Raw genomic sequence first — 18,459 nt, forward strand, 5'->3', positions numbered from 1 at the left:
GGTGAGCCTTACCCTTAGGAGAGTCTCGGGGTGAGACGCAGGGGGATGGCAAATGAGTGTGACCCAGCTTCCCCCAAGTCCTACACCGGTCTCCGCCCTGGGCACAACTTCCCTGTAAGCTGGACAGACTTTTCCTGAGGGCAAGGCTGGTGGCAGCTCAGAGAGACCCATGCCTGCAGGCAGCAGGAAGGCCAGACCTGGCAGGACCACCAAACCTTGGTGTCAGCAGAAACCACAGAGACCAAGGGACCGGTGCAGGGCCAGGCTGTGGGGGGCTGGAGTCCTCCCTGTCTCTGGGCTTGGCATGGCCGGTACCCCCACCGCCCTAAACCAGAGGGCTCCAAGCTCCTGCTCTGCTGCTTCACGTCCCAACCCTGCCTGCGGTGCCCGCCTGTGGTGCGTAGACCCCACTGGGCCTGGCTTCTTCACTGCGGTGTGCGCTGCCCTCCTAGGTGGCCTCCGGGGCACCCGGGCCCTCTACATCGCCTGCTGCTGCTTCCAGCTCTGCTGCCCACCCCCAGCTCCCACCCAGCAGCTCGGGGACCCTCCCAAAGGTTCCGATCGTGTTTTTTCCTTTTGAATGGAGCAATCACCACTGACACAAGTAGTCTCAGGTAACTTTAATGAAAGTGTCAGCAGTCCCTTCCCCCACGGTGGTATAGGGATGGCTGGGCCCAAAGCAGAAATGCAGCTGCAGAGACAGCCAAGCTCCCTGCTCCAGATTCAGGGGCCGGATCAAGCTCCCTGCTCCAGGCTTCTCATCTGCTGCAGAGTCCAGCAGCCGTGCCTCGTGGAAGGTCATGTCTGGGCTTTAGGACTCTATTTGCCCTATGCTCGCTTTACCAACCCCCAGGCCCGTGTGTGAGACAGGGCAACAGAGGCGGCCAGTGACCACTGCCACTGTGACCCGGCAAAGGAGTGCTTTTAGAGCTACACAAGGAAGAGTGGTCATTCTGTCATCAAACAGCACACATTCTATATAAATAAAAAGTAAGAAGGGGGAGGAGGTAGGGGGAGGGAACGAAAATTGGCACAGACACTGATATATTGCTTTCCAGTTTCAATGCGACAGATGCAAATCATGACACCAGGGGAACAGAAATGAGTGCTGGGTGTAGCTTTTCTAAGCAGAGTGTGTTCCCCTTGCAGGGCTGGAGGGATGCTAAGATGGATGGGGCTGGGAAGCCAGGCCAGAGGCGGCCCAGAGCTGGAGGCCTAAGAAACCCAGTGAGTCCAGAAATGTGCAGAGGACAGAGGACCCTGCTCCCTGCCTCTACCCCCAGGAGAGCCACACTCCTTTAAAATGGTGGGTCTGCTCTCCTCGCAAGGAAAAAGTACAAAGAAATAAATACAGTATGTGGACATAAAACCTTTAAGAGACTTTGTTTTCTGCTGCCCTTCCCCACCCCCACCCTGCTTCAGCAGGTCCACAAGCAGAGGGGAGGCTGGAGAGCACATGTCCCCCCATGTGCTGCGAGTTTGGGCAAGAGCTGCCTATTGACGTGTCAGGCGAGCCCTCCCACCCCCACCCCTGCCACCCAGGACATGGGAGGGATCATGGGACATTGCCACCGTTACTGGTGTAATCATGTGACAAGCAAACACCTTTTCCTGAGTCACACTATTGCTTTCCTCCTCTGGTTCACTATATTCTCTTTTCTTGCAAGACCAGCATGGAAACTTGGCTTCTCAAGGTTTTTCTCCTTGCCCTAACCCCTCTCTTTAAAAAAAAAAAAAAAAAAAAAGGATGCAATTGTTTATAGATCTATTTCTTCAAAAGACTTAGCGGCCTCCCTCGTTCTCTTTTCTACAAGCTGGATGGTCAGGAGGGTTACCAGGAATGTCCTGGCTTCTGTACCGGTATCTGGAGAGCAGGGAGGGGAGGTAGCTGCCAGTCCCTGTCCTTCTACCTGCTCCGGGACAGGAGCGCCCCACCCTGAGACTGGCCAGTGGAACAGCCCCCTGCTCCTAACCAACCCCTCCCCCCACATTCCTGATGCTCAGGAGACTTCAGAACCGGCCCCTGACAAAAACAGAGTTGGTGTGTAGAGGAAGACAAAATGCCGCTGGGACACGAATTGTCCATGGAGTACATTCTAATATCGTATTAGTTATTTGAATCTGTTAGGAAAAAAATTAGAAACTATGTAGAAAACTTAAAAATATTCAAGTATCAAAAGGCTATTCGGATCAAAGTTTAAAACGAGCTGTCAGCAAGCTGTTGCTGCCGAGAGGAAACTTTTACAAAAGTTTACTGAGTTTGTTCAGCAGAGAGCAAGAGAATGAAGTGACTGATGTCGGGGGATGATCAGGGGGAGGGAGGGTGTGGGCAGAGGGGGCGGCAGGCTGTAGGAAGCCAGAAAGACTGAGGCCTTTTTAAGCCAAAGAGGAGAGCTTGTGCCCAACAGGCAGTGGACAGGGTCACTATCCCTGGAGAAGAAGCCATAAAGTGCGCAGCCTGGGCCTCCCTCCCCCTGGTGTCGGTCCTGCACAGACAGACAGGCGTTACAAGGCTCCACGGGGAGCTGCCTTCTGAGGGGCACATGAACAGCAAAAACAACGCAACAGGACAGAATAGGAAGACCCATTTCTGGACAGAGTTCCTTCTAGAAAGAAGGAGAAGGAAGGAGGCGAAAGGGGTCAAACGCTACACAGTGTTGACTTAGCTTTTCAAACTCTGTTACACAAACAGAGTTAAATTTCTAAGTCAGGGAAACTGAAAAGCCCCCACCCACACAGGGACAGGGCTGTGGCCCCCACGGTATGAAGCAGCATCGGTGTTTATTCAAGACACGATAGTGAGGGAATCTGGTCACGTTCCCTTCTCCCTGGAGAGGGTGCATCTTGACAAGCGTTCCAGTAGAAATCTCAAACTCTGGTAAGTTCGTAGAAACCACTCCCTTCACCTGGTCCCACGGCCAGGCCTGCTGCGCGCTGAGGCATGCTGGCTTGGGGCACCCTCTGGTGGCAGCATGGAAAACCACAGTCTGAGGCTCCTTGCAAGCTCACAGGCCCAAGGGCCGGGGGGGCGGGGTCCAGAACTGCCCAGGCCACTTAGCCTTTTGCCTTGGGTAGTTGTCTCTAGGCAGTCCCTAGACAAGGGTAGTCCAGCCCTTGGGGGCGGGGTGGCCTAATTACTCCTCAAGAAGATTCGGTTCCCACTCTGTGGATAGCCCGTTTTTCCAGGAGGTTTCCAGGCCGTTCTGCTGGCCTCTCAGAGATGGAATTGACCCTTTAGACTTCAGTGGAGAATAGGATGCTCTGTCTCTTGCTGTCTGGGGCAGGGATGGCCTCCAGCTGCAGGAAGTACAGCAGCACCTGGACCTGCCGGGGCAGAGCAGGGAGGAGGAAAGAGGAAAGTGGCTCAGAGGGGTGCTCACAGCTGCAGAGTGTGCTGGCGACACGAGCCCCTCCCACCAAGAGATCTGAAGGCCCCTGAAAATATCAGACAGGCCCTGAGAAGCCCCAGTAAGGAACAGAAAGGACAGTGGCCTGGGTCCTCCCTTCCCTTCCCAGCCACACGGCCTCAGGCAAGTGCCTCTCTCAGCACCTTGGACCCCTCCCCCTGTACACCTTGGATGGGAATAACCAATAGGACCCTGGGTGGGCCAGGCAGAGGCCACCTCTGAGATCAGGCGGTGTGAGCTGGAGCCTGTTTCTGCTCATACCTGGGACATGACTTCCAGGGACCAGCTGTCGGTCATGGATATGGGCTGGCTGGGGTTGGCAGGGAGCTTGCTCTCCTTCTCTGATGGCCGGAGCAGCGTGGGGCCGAAGACTGTGGCAAGGTTGTGCAGGGACATCTTGTTCACCGTCTCCTTCTCTGCCACCCTGCAGAGGGCCAAAGCAGAGGGTGCTGTTGAGACACGGCCTTCAGGATGGAGGTGAGGTGGAGGGGCCAGACCACTCTGGAGGGTGGCTCAGGGAATGTGAGAATGGGAGCCACCCCTTTCTGCCTTGGGTTGGCTCCACAACACAGACACCCCACCCCTGGATGTGCTGGAAGCAGACTGCACCCCGGTTCTTCTGGGTTGGAGGGGCCTAGGACAAAGAGCACCTGGGGCTGGCAGGTGGCTGGGCCAGCTGTGGGCCATGATCTGGAGCGGGGAGGAAGCCCAGGCACACCACAGGCCATGGCTGAAGCGCTTCACTCTTTCCTTAAGGCCATGGAGCAATACCCAGAACGGATGAGTAACCACAGACAGGGGTGGGGGGAGTGGGCCCTAGGAGCCATGGAGTGTGACTAGGGCCTAGGAGCCAGTGGGCCACAAGAGAACGTGCCTTGCTGCCTGGGGGCCCCCGAGGAAGAGCTGGGGTTACCTTTTCAGGTGGTCCAGAAGGAAGAGGAAGGTCAGCAGGTTGGCCTCTGGGAGCGACAGCAGCAAATTAAGCATGCAGCTCTCCTTTGCAACGGGGTCTGAAAGAGCTGCAGGGGGTTGGGAGGGGGGTTATTCTCAGGGTCATGACCAAGTTGGAGGCCCCTCCTGGGGCTCTCAGGGCAGTCCAGGCCCATCATTGTTCTGGCCCACATAGCACTGGCCCCCAGTGAGGATCCAGTGCCAGGAGGTGGCAGGCATCACTGCCCTCCCAGCCGACCTGGCCATTCCCACCTTCTGCTCAGAAGAGCCCAAGGCATGAGAAGCTGAGCATGGACTGAAGCAGGAAGAGTGAGGGCAGGAAGGTTTCAAGGCCCTGGAAGTTCCCTCATCACCCTGCGTACCCTGGGGGTCCTCTGCTGAATGAATGGCTCTGGAGGCTGGGTGTGGAAGCTGCAGTTGCCTTGTCCCCCCACACCCCCACTTCAGACACCACCCTCCAGGAGGACCTAGGGTCAGGTTGGGCTTGAAGCCCAATGTGACAGGACCAGGAGCTGGGGTTAGAGGAGCAGAGGGGCACTGCAGTGAGGAGGAAGGAGCCTCCAGGACCCCATACTCCAGTGTGCCGCAGTGGTACCAGCCCTTTCACCCTCTTGGGCTCCTTGGAGGGATGGGGACAGCAGGAGGCCCTTTGAGGATAGGCAGAGGCCTTCTAGGACCAGCTAGGTTCTTGGTCCGCTGCCACCGTGAAGTTTGGGCTCAAAGGTGGACCATGGTGGAGGGGGCGCAGCTCACCCTCACCTTGCTGTTGACATCTCTCCCACCTCAGAGTACCACTGGACAGGAGGGGCTGGGGAGACCTCCCATGCTCACCGATGCCTTCGGCGAAGTTGGGGTAGAACTCGTCGGTGAAGAGGGGCTCCGGCAACTCACGGAAGTACAGCTTCAGCGTTCCGGCAATGGCGTTCACGTCCATCTCACTCATCATCACGGACACATCCTTGTTATCTGGAAGGAGCGTGGAGATGAAGCACGACCTATACCTACTCACGGAGACCAAGTAGGGTTCCGCTCTCCCTGCCTCAGGCAAGTCAGCCCATAGCAGGAGGACGGTTTTTGGGGTTCCTCCTTTGAGCAGGTTGTGTCTTCTTCCAAGTATGCCAGTGGTTCTGGCAGAGGAGGCGTCCTCCTGACCCCTCCCTTGCTGGGCAAGGGGCAGCCTGGCAGCAGAGCCACCACGAGAAGCTGTCAGGCCAGTGGAGGTATCGCAGACACGGTGCCTGGGCAGGAGTTGGGTGGCTACGCTCTGCAGCAACTACCTGACGGTAGGCATCTTCTGATACTGGGATTATTTGTGCCACTCTACAGTTTAAACCAGTGCCTTCCCTCTGGCCTCAGGTGGCCACTGGCCCTCTGTGTCACAAACCAGGGAGGGAAGAGTATCCAGGCACGATGTCCTGGCTCTGCCACCTTCTACTCTGAGGAGCCTCTGGGGTCTCAGTGTCCTCATCTGGGGATTGAGGTAGTTCCACCAACTTAGAAGTCAGACCACACTGACTCCAAAGCTTTGGTCGGCACCTCTTTTCTACCCTGTGAAGCAGGCCAAGCCCCAGTGGGAGGTGGGGCGGCCCCACATAAGCCCCTGGGCCAACTCCACGAGAGCCATGCACATGTGGCTCAGACAGGAGAACGGGCTTCTGTGGAACCTCCTCTCACCCCTCCCTCTTCTTTTCACTGGAAAAATCAGACAAGAAGTGAAGAAAATGTACGGAGCCTAATATACTCAACAGGAGCCTTGACCATGCAAGGTCACCACTTGCACCGTGGGGTGCAAGGTCACCACGCCCACACCCCATCCTGCACCGCGTGGGGCCGACACTCACTGACGTCAAAGGCTGCCTTCAGTGCCTGGATGTCTGTGGCCACTCCAGACACACGGTAGATGCCTACTTCCTCCATGCCCCGCCGCTCGATCTCCTCCACGCACTGGCGCACGATGTAGGGCACCTTGGACCTCTCTCTCCTGCAGGGTGAGGGGAAGCACCTTCAGTGCCTGGCAGCCCCTGGCTCAGGCCACGGGGCTGGACCCATCAACTGTCTGCACACCTGGACACCTAGAGATGGGGGTGATGAAGGCCCCCGGGTGTGGGCGTACACAGACCCTCTTGCATGCCTTCCGTTTGCTCTCAGAGTTCATGATTACCATTGTTTAGATCTTATTAGGGTCTTTCTAAGGTAGTCAGATGACCTGTGAGTTATATGTGATCTTTAGGGAAGGTCAGGAGGCTTTCCTAGGTGTTATCAGCCATAGGAAGTCAGTTAAAACATTCCAGGCATCGGGTTAATAGGTGGCTGCGGAGTCCTGGACCCAGTCTTGGCTCTGCCAAGACTGCTATGTGAGAGGTGAACCCTGACCCCTCCAGGCCTGAGCAAGAGGTGAGCCCTGTACATAGCAGCACTCCAACACCTGCTGGATTGCTGGATGAACAACCCCACAGGGCTGCCTAACCTCAGCACTCAGAATCCTGTGGTTCTAAACACTTTTTGCTCACATCTTAACAACACCCAATTCCCAGAGTAGGAGTACCCTAAAAATAGGAGATGTGCTGTTTGGAGGGTCAGCTTTAGACTAGTTTAGCAACTGGATTCAGGAGCTCAGCAAAGTTCCTTCCTAAGCCACCCCCATTAGCAGTGCTTATTTGGGGTAACTGCTGACACAGTCCTCTCTGCTCAAGCCCAGGTCCACCCAGAGAGCTGTGGGGAAGGCTGGGGTGCAGCTGGGGGCAGGGAGTGGTGTTTGGATACAATTAGGTGTCCGGGGGACATGTGACGCAGGCTCTGGCCTTTGAGGTCAGGGGCCCGGCTGGATTCCAAACAGGGGAAGTGAATGGATTCTGGGAGGAAGAGGCCCGTGTCCCTGAGAACTGCTCTCAAACCAGCATACAAACTTCTCCTCACAAGTGACCTTGCCCCAGGGGCTGGGGTTGCCACAGGAACCCTGACTGTGACAAAGGGAAGAAGACCCTGACTCTGTGCTGCTCCAGTGGTAGTGTGGGAGCCAGCCTGCCGGCCTGCATGAGGGGGCGAGGACATTCCTGAACTGATGAGGACAAGTTTCTAGGTAAACACAGGAGGCAGCTAAGCACACTGAGTGCTCCATTGGCCTGAGAGGCATCCTGTGCTCAGAGGACCACGCAGAGAGTGGAGACCCTTGCCTGCTCTTTCCTTCAGAAACACCTGCTCGGTGGGGGTGGGACGGGGTGCCCTCTGTGCCTGAGGATAACAGATGCATGAGCCCTCACCCCTCTCCACTCACTTGGTGACCACGGCAATCTTGACTCCGAAGACACCTGTCTGTTTTCGGGAAGGCATTCTCTTCAAGCTGAACTCCCTGCTGGTGAACTTGATGGAGAGTTTCACTTCAATCTGCAGGGGGAGGCAGGGAGCACAGCCCTCTAACCCTTCTGAGACTCACAGTCTGAGTTCCCAGAGGCCCTGGGGGCTTGGCAAATCATCCCCCTCCCCAGGCAAGCGGGCTAAGATCCCATCACAGGGCAGCCCCCTGGCCCAACTCAGCAAGGGCCAGGAACAGTCAGGGTGATTTAAAGACTGGCTCTTGCAGGACACTGCTCCCCACCCTAATCCCCACTGCTTCTCTTTCTTTCTTAATAGTTAACAAGAGGAAAAGCATAGAAAGTAACATAACAAAAAGCCATGAATTATCTATCAAATGTAACATTTTGTCATATATGCCCAGACCTCCCCTGGTAGGTAATTGTTTTGTTTCTTTTTTCTTTCTTTTTTAAAGATTTAAATCCTTCTGGGGCACTGAAAACTAATCAGGGGTCTCCATTTCTACAGGCAGACCCCAGGGTCGAGGCCCTGCCTAACTTGGTGGTACCACTGGATCACTGTTTGGGGAGGGAGGCTCAGTGCCTGGCTGGTGACTACGACACCAGCCACCAAATGTTCATAGTGACTCTGCTTTGCAACACCTCTGCCTCCTGCAGCCATGCCCCACCTCACACACTAGCTCAGGCTTAGCCTCCTTCGGACTGTTTTGGAAGGAATGGGGGCCACGCTAATCTTCTGGGAAAAGTAGGTGCCAACATACCCCGTTCATGGCGATGACAGTCCGCTGCCAGTCTCTGTCCTGCAGGGCCTGGGGGTCCAGCTGAAAGCAAGCAGTCATGATTACTAGGTGCCCTGGGGGCTGTGCAGAGATCCTGCCAGGCAGCAAGCAGCCCAAGCCTGTGATGTCTCCACACTTAAGTCAGAATTGGAGCCGGACCTCTGCTGGCACCTGAGAGGGGTCCAGAAAGGGGACCTGCTAGAAAACCCCTGGAAACTGAGAGCTCTCCTATGCTTCATGTGTCCCAGACTCACCCCTGGTGTGAGTTGGTGACAGCTCTGGGCCCTGCACCCTGCTCCTCCCTCTGTCCCTTCTGGATGGGAGCTCAAGGCCATGGTAGCAGCTGTCCTGCTCCCCCTCACCAGCCATCACAGGTGCTACACACAGCTCAGTGGAGGCCGAGCTGTCGGCTTAAATATTTTGGGAAACCCCGTTTTAATAGTAATTTTCAGAAGGTGTGCCAACCAAGAGTTTGAAACTGTTTTTTTCCTGAGTGTGCCTGGTGGTTTAATTGTAGGAGCCCATGCAGGAGGGGGTCTCCAGTCCAGGTCAGTCCTATGGCTCAGAGTCAGGCCCAGAAGGATCCAGAGCCCAGCTCCAAACCACACAGCTAGTGACAGGTCTGGAGGAAGGCCCTCTGTAGCCCTCTGACTTCTACCCCACAGAGTACTGAGTGCCGGCCCACGGGACCATGCTGCCCCATCTCACCTGACAGCTTGTGCTGCTGTAACATACCCAACTTTGTGCTCAGGCCAAGCTCTCCCCATCTATGAGGTCTCCATCCTCCCTGTTTTGGGGAGCACACATCCACACCAGTGGGCTGGACAAATGAGCACCTGGGAAGAGCTTGTTTGAAAAAACAGCTCCCTGAGTTCTACTCACAGAGTTGCACTCACAGTTCAGGGTGGGATCTGGGGTTCACTTAACTAGAAACCTCCCTAAGTGATTCTGGTATAAAGCCAAGTTAAGGAACCACTGTCTGACACCATGTAACCTGGCGTTCCTCATACGGGGCCTTGTGATACATGGCTGAAACTAGGCAAATCACTTGATAGCAGGGTCCATGTCTCGTGATTTCTGCACACACAAACTTGTGTACACACACACACACACACACACACACACGACGGTACTGAGCATAGTGCCAGGTCCAGTGGGGTGCTCAGGACAGGCATCCATGTTTATCCACTGCAAGGGACCCAAGAAGTGACAGCTATGTGGACCTTGTGCAGGTGAGAAAACAAGGTCCAGCGGCTGCTACCTCTCAGCTGTGTGCAACCAGAGCCTCTATCCCTGCACTGCTTGGCATGGAGGCTCGTCACAGGCACTCCTGGGGTGTGGGCTCCCCTTACCTCCCCTTCACCATCCTACTGGTTAACATCTCCAAAGATTTGAAATGTACAGACACAATGACAAAGAAAAACAAAGGGTGGCAGAGTGTTTCCCTCCTGGGGCTGTGTGGTTACAGGTTCTTGCTCCGTATCTGTCCCTGGAAGTTCTTGGGGGTGGGCATACTGTTGGGCCATGGGGACCCCACCCTGAAGGGCAAGGCCTGTCAGCAGGGACCAGTCAGTCACAAACCACTCAGAAAAGGAAACCTCCCAACTGGTGCTCCCCCGCTAGAGTGAATGCCAGGCATCCAGCTCGGGGAACAGCCTCCTCCGGGGGGAGGCAGGAGGGGGATGACGCTAGGGCCCTAACTCGCTCTCAACCAGATAAGGTATGGTGGGAAAAGGTAAGGGAGAGGGGGCATACTGCCAGACTATCACACTCAACTCCTGTGCCCTGGCTTCTCAGGAAGGAAGGGGATAGACACCATACCTCCGGCTCCTAAGGAAAGGGAGAGCTCAACACCACCACCAAGAGTTTTCTTTAAAGGAGACACAGAAGCAGCTTCAGCAGGAAATCCCCTTCCCTTTCCCTCCCAGGAACAGTAATCACTGGACCCCTTTCCTCAATGTAGCCAACAGGCAGAGGGACCCCTGGTCCTACACGGCCCACCCAGGAGACCATGGCACCCCCATCTGCCCACCTTGCCCTTGCAGATGAGGTTTCGGATGTGGGTCCACAGGGCCGTGCCCCGAGCACACAGGTGCTTTTCGGCAGAGGCCAGTCGGCTCCGGCTGGCCCGGCTAGGGTGGAAGTACCGTAGGAGGCCCTGCATGGCGGCGGGGGCAGATGGCGTCTCTCGCATCCCTGGCCCTGCTGTTCTGAGAGGCCGATGTGGCTAACAGGAGCACGTCCAGACAGAAGCGCAGATGGACAGTAGTGTGACAAACTCCCGGCCTCTACTGCCTTTTGACCACGCTTCTCGGGAAGCCCCACCCCTGCAGCCTGGCTCACCAAGGTCAAAGTTTCCGATCACCCCTGGATTCTCCTTTTTTGTGTGTGTTTGGAAAATACACCCCGTCCCCCCACCAACAGCCTATTGGTTACGGGAACTCCAGCGTGTCAGTTTTCTTTAAAGCCCAGAAAAGCCAAACTTCCTTCTCAAGTGGCTGGTTTCCTGTGGGCGCATTTGGAGACATTGAGTAACACACGTCTGCCTGGCCAGTCTGTCTCATGGCTGTACATGTTCTAGAGACCCCCTCCCCAGAGCCGGTACCACCCCAGCTAGTGACACCAATAACAGCTTGCACAGTCTTGACTGGACTCGAGCAGAGAACATCCTGTGGCCCCCCTCCCAGAGGATGGCCAGCCCAGTGGAGGGGGGGGTTCAGTGCCATCGTCCATCACCAGCACCAATGTCCAGCCCCACTGCTACCTGGCCCCACAGGCTGTGGCACGAGCTGGCCTCCAGAGTGCAGATCTGGGCCATGGCGCTGCCAGGCAGCTCCTCACCCAGCCCCCAGGACTCGCGGCAGCTCCAGTGGGAAAGACCGACCCCATGCTGGCTCAGCTCCAAAGAACAGACTGTGCCGAGAAGAGCGGAAGGAGCATGAAGAATAACACGATGATGAAGCCCAAGGCTCAGTGCAGTCCAGTCCCAAACGACATTCAAGGCTGGCACGCGCTCTCATGTGGCTATTTAAAGGACCAGAGAAGTAAACAAGCTGGGGACTGGGATTTGGAAAAATAGATGACAGAGTGGAGAGAACCAGGAAATGGTGCTTCTGATGCCTGTGGGGGCCCCTCGGGGTCTCAAGGTCTCAGTGAGGAATGTGCCTGCTGCAGGGGTGCTGGAGGACTGGACAGGGACTGGGTGGGTGGGGGGGTGTCTGCTCACACCCAGTGTTCTCAGAAGGAAGGGATGGTTTCCTGCTTGTCTCCTCGGGGTTGGGAGAGGCAGGGGCCTCGAAGGAACAACAGTGGGCAGTGGGGCTGGTAGATGGTTGCCCCCGTGTGCCCAGGTGGCTTGGCTGAGGACCAGGCATTATTACCCTGAGCCTGAGAGGCAGGACTAAACAGTCCACAGGAGGCAATGCCCATTCCCTCCTCATTAGCCTCTGTGTAGACTGTAGTTCCCCCTGTGCCCACTGTCACCGCCCAGGATGGTCCAGCAGGGTTTCCCCAGGGCCCCTTACTGAGCTCCATGTCTGCACTGGAAGCTACTCCCTGGAATGGGACTTCTCAGAGCTGCCGGAGAAATCTCTCCGGGAGGGAAATTTGGTCTCCCGATTCTGCTTTTGTTGTCACAATCTGTTCTCCTGAGCTCTAACAACCACATCTTTAATTCTTTGCTACCCTCTCTGATCCCCACCAGGCTCCAGCATCACTTAAAAGGATAAAGGAACACTGCCCAGGACATCTATGATCTAAAAGACAGATGGTAACAAGTGTTGGTTAGGCTGTGGAGAAACAGGAGCCCTCAGACTCTGCCATTAGGGATATAAAATACTGCAGCCACTCTGGAAAAGTAGGGCAGCTCCTCACAAAGCTAAACTTGGCTGCTCAACACAGCATTTCCACCCCCAGGTCTCCACACGGGAAGAATGAAAACATCCATTCACACAAAGACTTGTGTGCCCACGTTCACAGAAGCGTTAACGGTAATAGCCCTGAGCTGGAAACAACCCAGTGTCCATCAACTGGTGAATGGATAAATAAAACGTGGTAAATGAATGCACAGAATGGAATATGATTCAGCCATAATGAGGAATGAAGGGCCGATACTTGCTATGATGTGCGGGATGCTCAAAAACTTGCTAAGGGGAAGAAGCCTGTTGCAAAAGACTACATAAATATACAATAATTCCATTTACATGAAACATGCAGGAAGAGCAAATCTATACACAAAAAGCAGATCAGCCTCGGTCTGGGGGTAAGAATAGTGAGTGATTATAAATGGGAATGAGGAAATCATTTTGGGGGATGGAAATACAGTAAAACCTTGGATTGCAAATAGCTTGTTCTGAGGGTGTTCCACAAGCAAATATTTCTAATAAATTTTAACTTGATAAACAAGTGATGTCTTGCAACACGAGTAGTACGTGATGCCGAATGTCACATGATCACAACTGAGCTAGCAGTTCTTGAAATTTGTTTTGATATACAAGTGATTTGGGTTACAAGCATGTTTCTGGAATGAATTATGCTTGCAAACCAAGGTTTTACTGTATTCTAAATCTGGATTGTTGGTGATTGTTCTACAACTCTGTAAATTTACCAAAATGATTGAATCGTATACTTATAATGGATGCATTCTATGGTATGCCAGCTAAAGAAAAAAAGATAGGGTCCCAAACTGGACCTCAATTGAGCAAGGAGGGTCCAGGTCACATGGCCACACTTTCTCCACGGTGGTAGTGGTATGCTTCTTCAGGACAAATCTTGGGGAAATCTGTACAAGAAGGATTTGCTCACATGTTTTTACATGTTCGTAACTTCTACAGCCAAAAATCTTCCTCAGATGTTTGTTAAAAACAATCATCACCCATTTTATGTTACTGATGCAAAAAACACTGGACCTGCTCCCTCCAAGATGGTTTAAGAGGGGACATTGGTTTCTCCTCTTGCTCACCCCCAACACAGGCTGCACCTCATTCATCTCTGAGCACCGCACCCCCAGCCACCCAGGAAGGCATCCCTCCCCCCAATAATAGGAGGCCCTGGCACAGTGAATGGCTGTGTGGGTGGACAGCGCATGGCCCTGAGGTAATCCCCTGTAATGAAAGGCTGGACCTCTCGGTACCCTTGTAGTAGTACCTGCTGTACCCAACCACCGAACTGAAAACCACATCTCCCCCAAACCCCATCTCCTTCCCACCTGACCACAGCTCTTACTCTTATTTCGGTTGACGTCTGCCTCTCCCACCAGCCCCGACGACAGGGCTTTTGTCTATTTCATTCACTGTGGTATCTCAGGGCCAAGACATGTGTTTATAAGACGTACAGTATAAACATATTTAATATACACGCGTTGCAGTACATATTGGCACAGAGTGAGCATTTGGTCACTGGGGACTGCTGAGAGCCAGACGCTTGCCCTCTTACAGGTAAGGGTGCCGAGGCTCCAAAGGGTGGCTGTAAGAGGCTTCTGAAAGTGGCTTTTCCACCATGCTGCACTGAGCAGGGGCTGTCATTCTGCTGAGGGATTTCATGAAAGGGCAAGTGGCTGGGTCTGGGCTCCCATGTCCATTCCTGTACCCTGTGGACATATTAACTGTTTTGTTTTTTTTTTTTAATTTTTATTAGTATTATTTTTTAATGTTTTTATTTATTTTTGAAAGAGAGACAGAGTGTGAGTGCGGGAAGGGCAGAGAGAGAGGGAGACACAGAATCCGAAGCAGGCTCCAGTCTCTGAGCTGTCAGCGCAGAGCCCAACCTGAGGATCGAATCCACAAACTGTGAGATCATGACCTGAGCTGCAGTCGGACGCTCAACTGACTGAGCCACCCAAGCACCCCATGACATGCTAACTCTTTAAAAAATGGTGGTAAAATATATATAACATAAAATTAACCATTTTTAAGTGCACAGTTCAATGGCATTAAGTACATCCATAATGTTGTGCAATCACCACCACTACCTATCTCCAAAATGTTTTCATCATCCCAAACATCATATCTGTGAAACAGTAGCTCCCCATTTCCACCCTCCTCTGGCCCCTGGTAACTTTTATTCCACTCTTAGTCTTGAGGAATTAGCCAGTCTTAGATACTTTCATGTAAGTGTCATCATATATTACTTATCCCTTTGTGTCTGGCTTCTTTCACTTATGTCTTCAAGTTTCATTCATGTAGTGTGTATCAGAATGTCCTTCCTTTTTTCTGGCTGCATAATATTTCATATGGATATATCACACTTGGCTTATGAACTCACCAGCTGATGGGCACTTAGCTTCTTTCCAGTTTCGGGTTGGCATACTCAGTGGTGTGGCTGCACACGTGCGTGTCCAAGTGTTGGTGGCATCTCCACATTCATACAGCTGTTGCTGGGCACTTCAGTGGGCTCTTGGGGCACAAGTGCCACAGAACTGGTGGTCGAATGAGGATACTGCCCGTGAGTGGGCAGACCTTACAGTGAGGTCTTGGTGAGGGCTGGAGTGTGGGTGCCAGGGCACCCCTGGAAAGGGGCACCGTTGGACCTGTCGGTCTGTATTCAACCAGGTTTCTACGCGTGAGGCAAACAACCCAGGCTGGCAGAGAAGTTTGGGAAACCACATACAGACAGCCCTAAGTACCAGTTTCGAATAAAGTAAGGGTCAGACCAGAGATCTGAGGCCCCAGTCTCAACCAAAACTCACAAAAAAATGTTTAAAAAAAAAAAATCAACTCTGACGTCCCCATTGGAATGTGAGTCGTGAGCCCAGCTAGACACACAAAATATCAGGAGAAATGGCAGATGACAATATTCTAGGATTTGATATAAAGTTAATCACTAAGAAGGAATAGGGTAGGGGGTTCAAACAACACAGAAAATTTGAAAATGGAGAAGAGAAGGGTGCCTGGGTGGCTCAGTCAGTTGAGCAGCTGACTTTGGCTCATCCCTCTGTTCTCCTCTCATGGAGACTGCATCATTTAAGAGGGGAAGCAGGGATCTGCCAAGTCATCTGAAGAGCAAGAGCTGGAACCTCAGACTCAGGCCAGTGGTTCCTGAACCCTCAGCTCACCACCATCATGTAAGGCAGTAAAACCAGACCGATCTAGGACCCCAGCTCTGGGAGATCAGGCCCTAGCTCCCCAGATGACTCTGACACCATCTGCCCAGACAGGCATGTGAGCAGCTTTGCTGGAAACTTGATTTCTGTCCCTGGCCCCTTGGAGGGACCTGCCTGGCCTCTGCCCTTCTGGCCAGCTGTGGGCTTCTCCTGGGCCCCCTCAGATACTCCCAGGGTGCTGCACCTTCTCCACCTCACAGGAAGGGCTTTCCACTAAACTTATGAGTCAAAGAGCATGTGGCAGGTGGGGGTGGAAGGCACCTGCAGGAGAAGGCCATGCTATTCCCACCTCCCCTACCCCAGCAACAGGATGGGCAGGGCTACATGTCTGTCCCACATGGCATACTCGGAAGGTGCCTGGTATTATTGGGAAAAGCCCCCACTCAGGAAGGCTGTCCCCCCCTAGAGTCACGAATGCCCTCCCCTAGGGGTGCCCCACACAGAAAACAGTGTCTGTGGGGGTTGGGGGAGGCAGAAAGAGGCCTGGCTAGGGTCATAGGACGTCATCACCGCTCTTCCTCTGACTTCCTTCCTACTCGTATTGGGGATCCCGGGTTTGCAAACAAGCCCCCCCTCCCCCTCCCCACAGGAATGGGGGTCCTCAGGGGCCAGGCTGGCCACTGCCTACTCTTCGTGAGTCACAAACGGACCTTGGGTTATGCTGGGATTCCTTCCTGGCTAATGATTGCTCAGCGGCCAGGCTTCCCATTCACTCATCTCTTCCACCAAAGCAGACACAGACGAAGGAGTGGAGCCAGAGCCCGCCTTCTCCACTAACAGTGACGACAATGAGTAATAATAACAGTGGCAGCTGACACTGAAGGCCTCCACATCCGGCTTCGTGGCCCCCGACTACAGTTTACATTGAGGAAACAAGTTTACACAGGCAGTGATGAATTGCCCCAGGTCACAGGAGGCACACTGGGGCTGAGGGAGTGGACAGAGTCTCCCCTTGACCAAACCAGTCGGGCTCCTCTGAGTTGTTTTCCAATAGACCTCATTCTTGGGAATTTCCCTAAGAGCCCAATTTTAGCAAAAACCGTGCCTCGACATCCTTAATAGCGGATTACCCTCAACGTCTAACCAGATTCCTCATTTCTTCCCCCCACCCCAGCCCCCAGTAACATCTGATTGCCCTGGCCTGCCCATTAGGTAGGTTTAGCCAGAATCTCCCTTACCCCTGATGTTTCCTTTTAGTAACTTCCAATCGATGACCGCCCCCCCACCCCCACCCCACACCCTGCTCCTTGTCTATAAATTCCCCCTTCCCTTGTTATAGTCAGAGTTGGGGGTCCATCTCTCTCCCCTGCTGCAAAACTCCCCTGCAGTGGTCCCTATACCTGTATCCTGCTGAACACCGTTCACCTTTCTGTTCTAATGAGGTTGTAATTTTTTTTCTTTTTAAATACAGTCCATGTTCTCTACTCCTGTCCCATCTTGTCCTACTGAAGGAAAAGCAAGGGAGATTATTTGCTGAGGAGCACCTCTCAAAGCACCTGTGAGGGGAAACGCAGACTGGGGCCAGATGGCAGAAAGGGGCAGAGAACAGCCAGAGTTTGGAGAGATGCCCCAAGCCAGCCCCCATAACACCACTTGCTGTCTTCTTCCCTGGGACAGGACAGGGTGCTCCTCTGACATGTCCATGTGTCCGAAGAGTGTTTGAGAGCACAGGTCATGTGCACGGAGGAATATTTTGCTTATATCCGGCAGTAATGTGGCAAAGGGTTTCCAAAGAGGTCTCAATACAATAAAAGAAGAGGACAAGTATCTGTTCTTTTCTCTCTTTCACTGAGACCCCCCCAGTTACCCACCAGTGCTCAGAGGCCCTGGTTCAAATCTCACTGCCTCCTGGATTACTGGAAGGAGTCACCTATTGGAGAATTTGGATGATTTGAGTCAAAGGTTGGTGGAATCTGAGCCTCCTTTAGCCTTGTGTAATGGGCTGAAAAAAGGGGCCAGACACCCAGCCTGTCTGCATCCTCAGATCGCCATTGGGCTCTGCAAGATGGGGGTCAGGGCTGGGTGTGGAGAAGGGATGCCCAGGCTGGAACAGATGCAAGCATGGAGAGGGAGAAGGGAGGGGTAGAAAGAGGAACACATTAGTTGTGAAGCAGCAGAGCAGAGCCCAAGCTGTGACTGTTGCCCAGTAATGCCAAAACATGTCAGTTTTCAAAGATGTCCAGCACCAGCATGCTCACAGAATAGCAAAATCTGGAAAACTTAGTGTCCATTAAGAGCAGAATGGCTCTGGGGCGCCTGGGTGGCGCAGTCGGTTAAGCGTCCGACTTCAGCCAGGTCATGATCTCGCAGTCCGTGAGTTCGAGCCCCGCGTCAGGCTCTGGGCTGATGGCTCAGAGCCTGGAGCCTGTTTCCGATTGTGTCTCCCTCTCTCTCTGCTCCTCCCCCGTTCATGCTCTGTCTCTCTCTGTCCCAAAAATAAATAAACGTTTGAAAAAAAAAAAAAAATTTAAAGAGCAGAATGGCTCAATGATGTGGTTGATTCAATCCATGGGATTCTCTGTAAAGCCAAGAAGGTGAACGCAATCTATGTGGAAATACAGAGTTAGATCTCAAGGACACTGGGGGGTCAATGTCTCAAGGACACTGGGGGGCTGCAGAGTGGTGAGTGTCTGCATTGGGCATGCGAGCCATTCCCAAACATCACCCCAACTTTGCAGTGGGTGTACGTATCGGTCAAGGTGCGACGCATGCTGAGCTCATGGGGGTGACCCTGGTTGGGGAAGGTGCCTGGCTCGTCAAAGATCCTTGGATAGGACCCTAAGAGTGGAACAACTGAAGAGCACTGGCTTGCATTTCTGCTTCTTCCACCCAGAAGCCTTTTGCCACCAAGACCCTACAACTGGCTCAATGGTGTGCCAGGCACATGGGGAGCAAGGAGGAACCATCTCCTT

The 18,459-nt window shown here is 53.6% G+C and overlaps 1 protein-coding gene across 2 annotated transcripts in view; it reads right to left on the bottom strand.

The window, feature by feature from the left end:
* Positions 1 to 605: 605 nt before the first annotated feature.
* The window catches only part of BCR (BCR activator of RhoGEF and GTPase), a 129,245-nt gene continuing 111,391 nt past the window's right edge, over positions 606 to 18,459 (bottom strand). Inside the window, exons 17-23 of one of the 2 annotated variants that reach the window (XM_025933583.2) lie at positions 8,431 to 8,490; positions 7,633 to 7,742; positions 6,200 to 6,339; positions 5,190 to 5,324; positions 4,321 to 4,426; positions 3,669 to 3,831; positions 606 to 3,324 (exon numbers count right to left, since the gene is read on the bottom strand). In XM_025933583.2, coding sequence (XP_025789368.2) covers positions 3,235 to 3,324; positions 3,669 to 3,831; positions 4,321 to 4,426; positions 5,190 to 5,324; positions 6,200 to 6,339; positions 7,633 to 7,742; positions 8,431 to 8,490 — 804 coding nt within the window. In that variant the 3' untranslated portion in view covers positions 606 to 3,234. Of the gene's footprint in view, positions 3,325 to 3,668; positions 3,832 to 4,320; positions 4,427 to 5,189; positions 5,325 to 6,199; positions 6,340 to 7,632; positions 7,743 to 8,430; positions 8,491 to 13,777; positions 14,036 to 18,459 lie in introns of those variants that run through there. The other variant, XM_086681980.1, reaches the window with a different exon arrangement.

This window comes from Puma concolor, chromosome D3, assembly GCF_028749965.1.
Source record: "Puma concolor isolate L17-30 chromosome D3, mPumCon1.1.hap2, whole genome shotgun sequence".
Classification (NCBI taxonomy): Eukaryota; Metazoa; Chordata; class Mammalia; order Carnivora; family Felidae; genus Puma; species Puma concolor.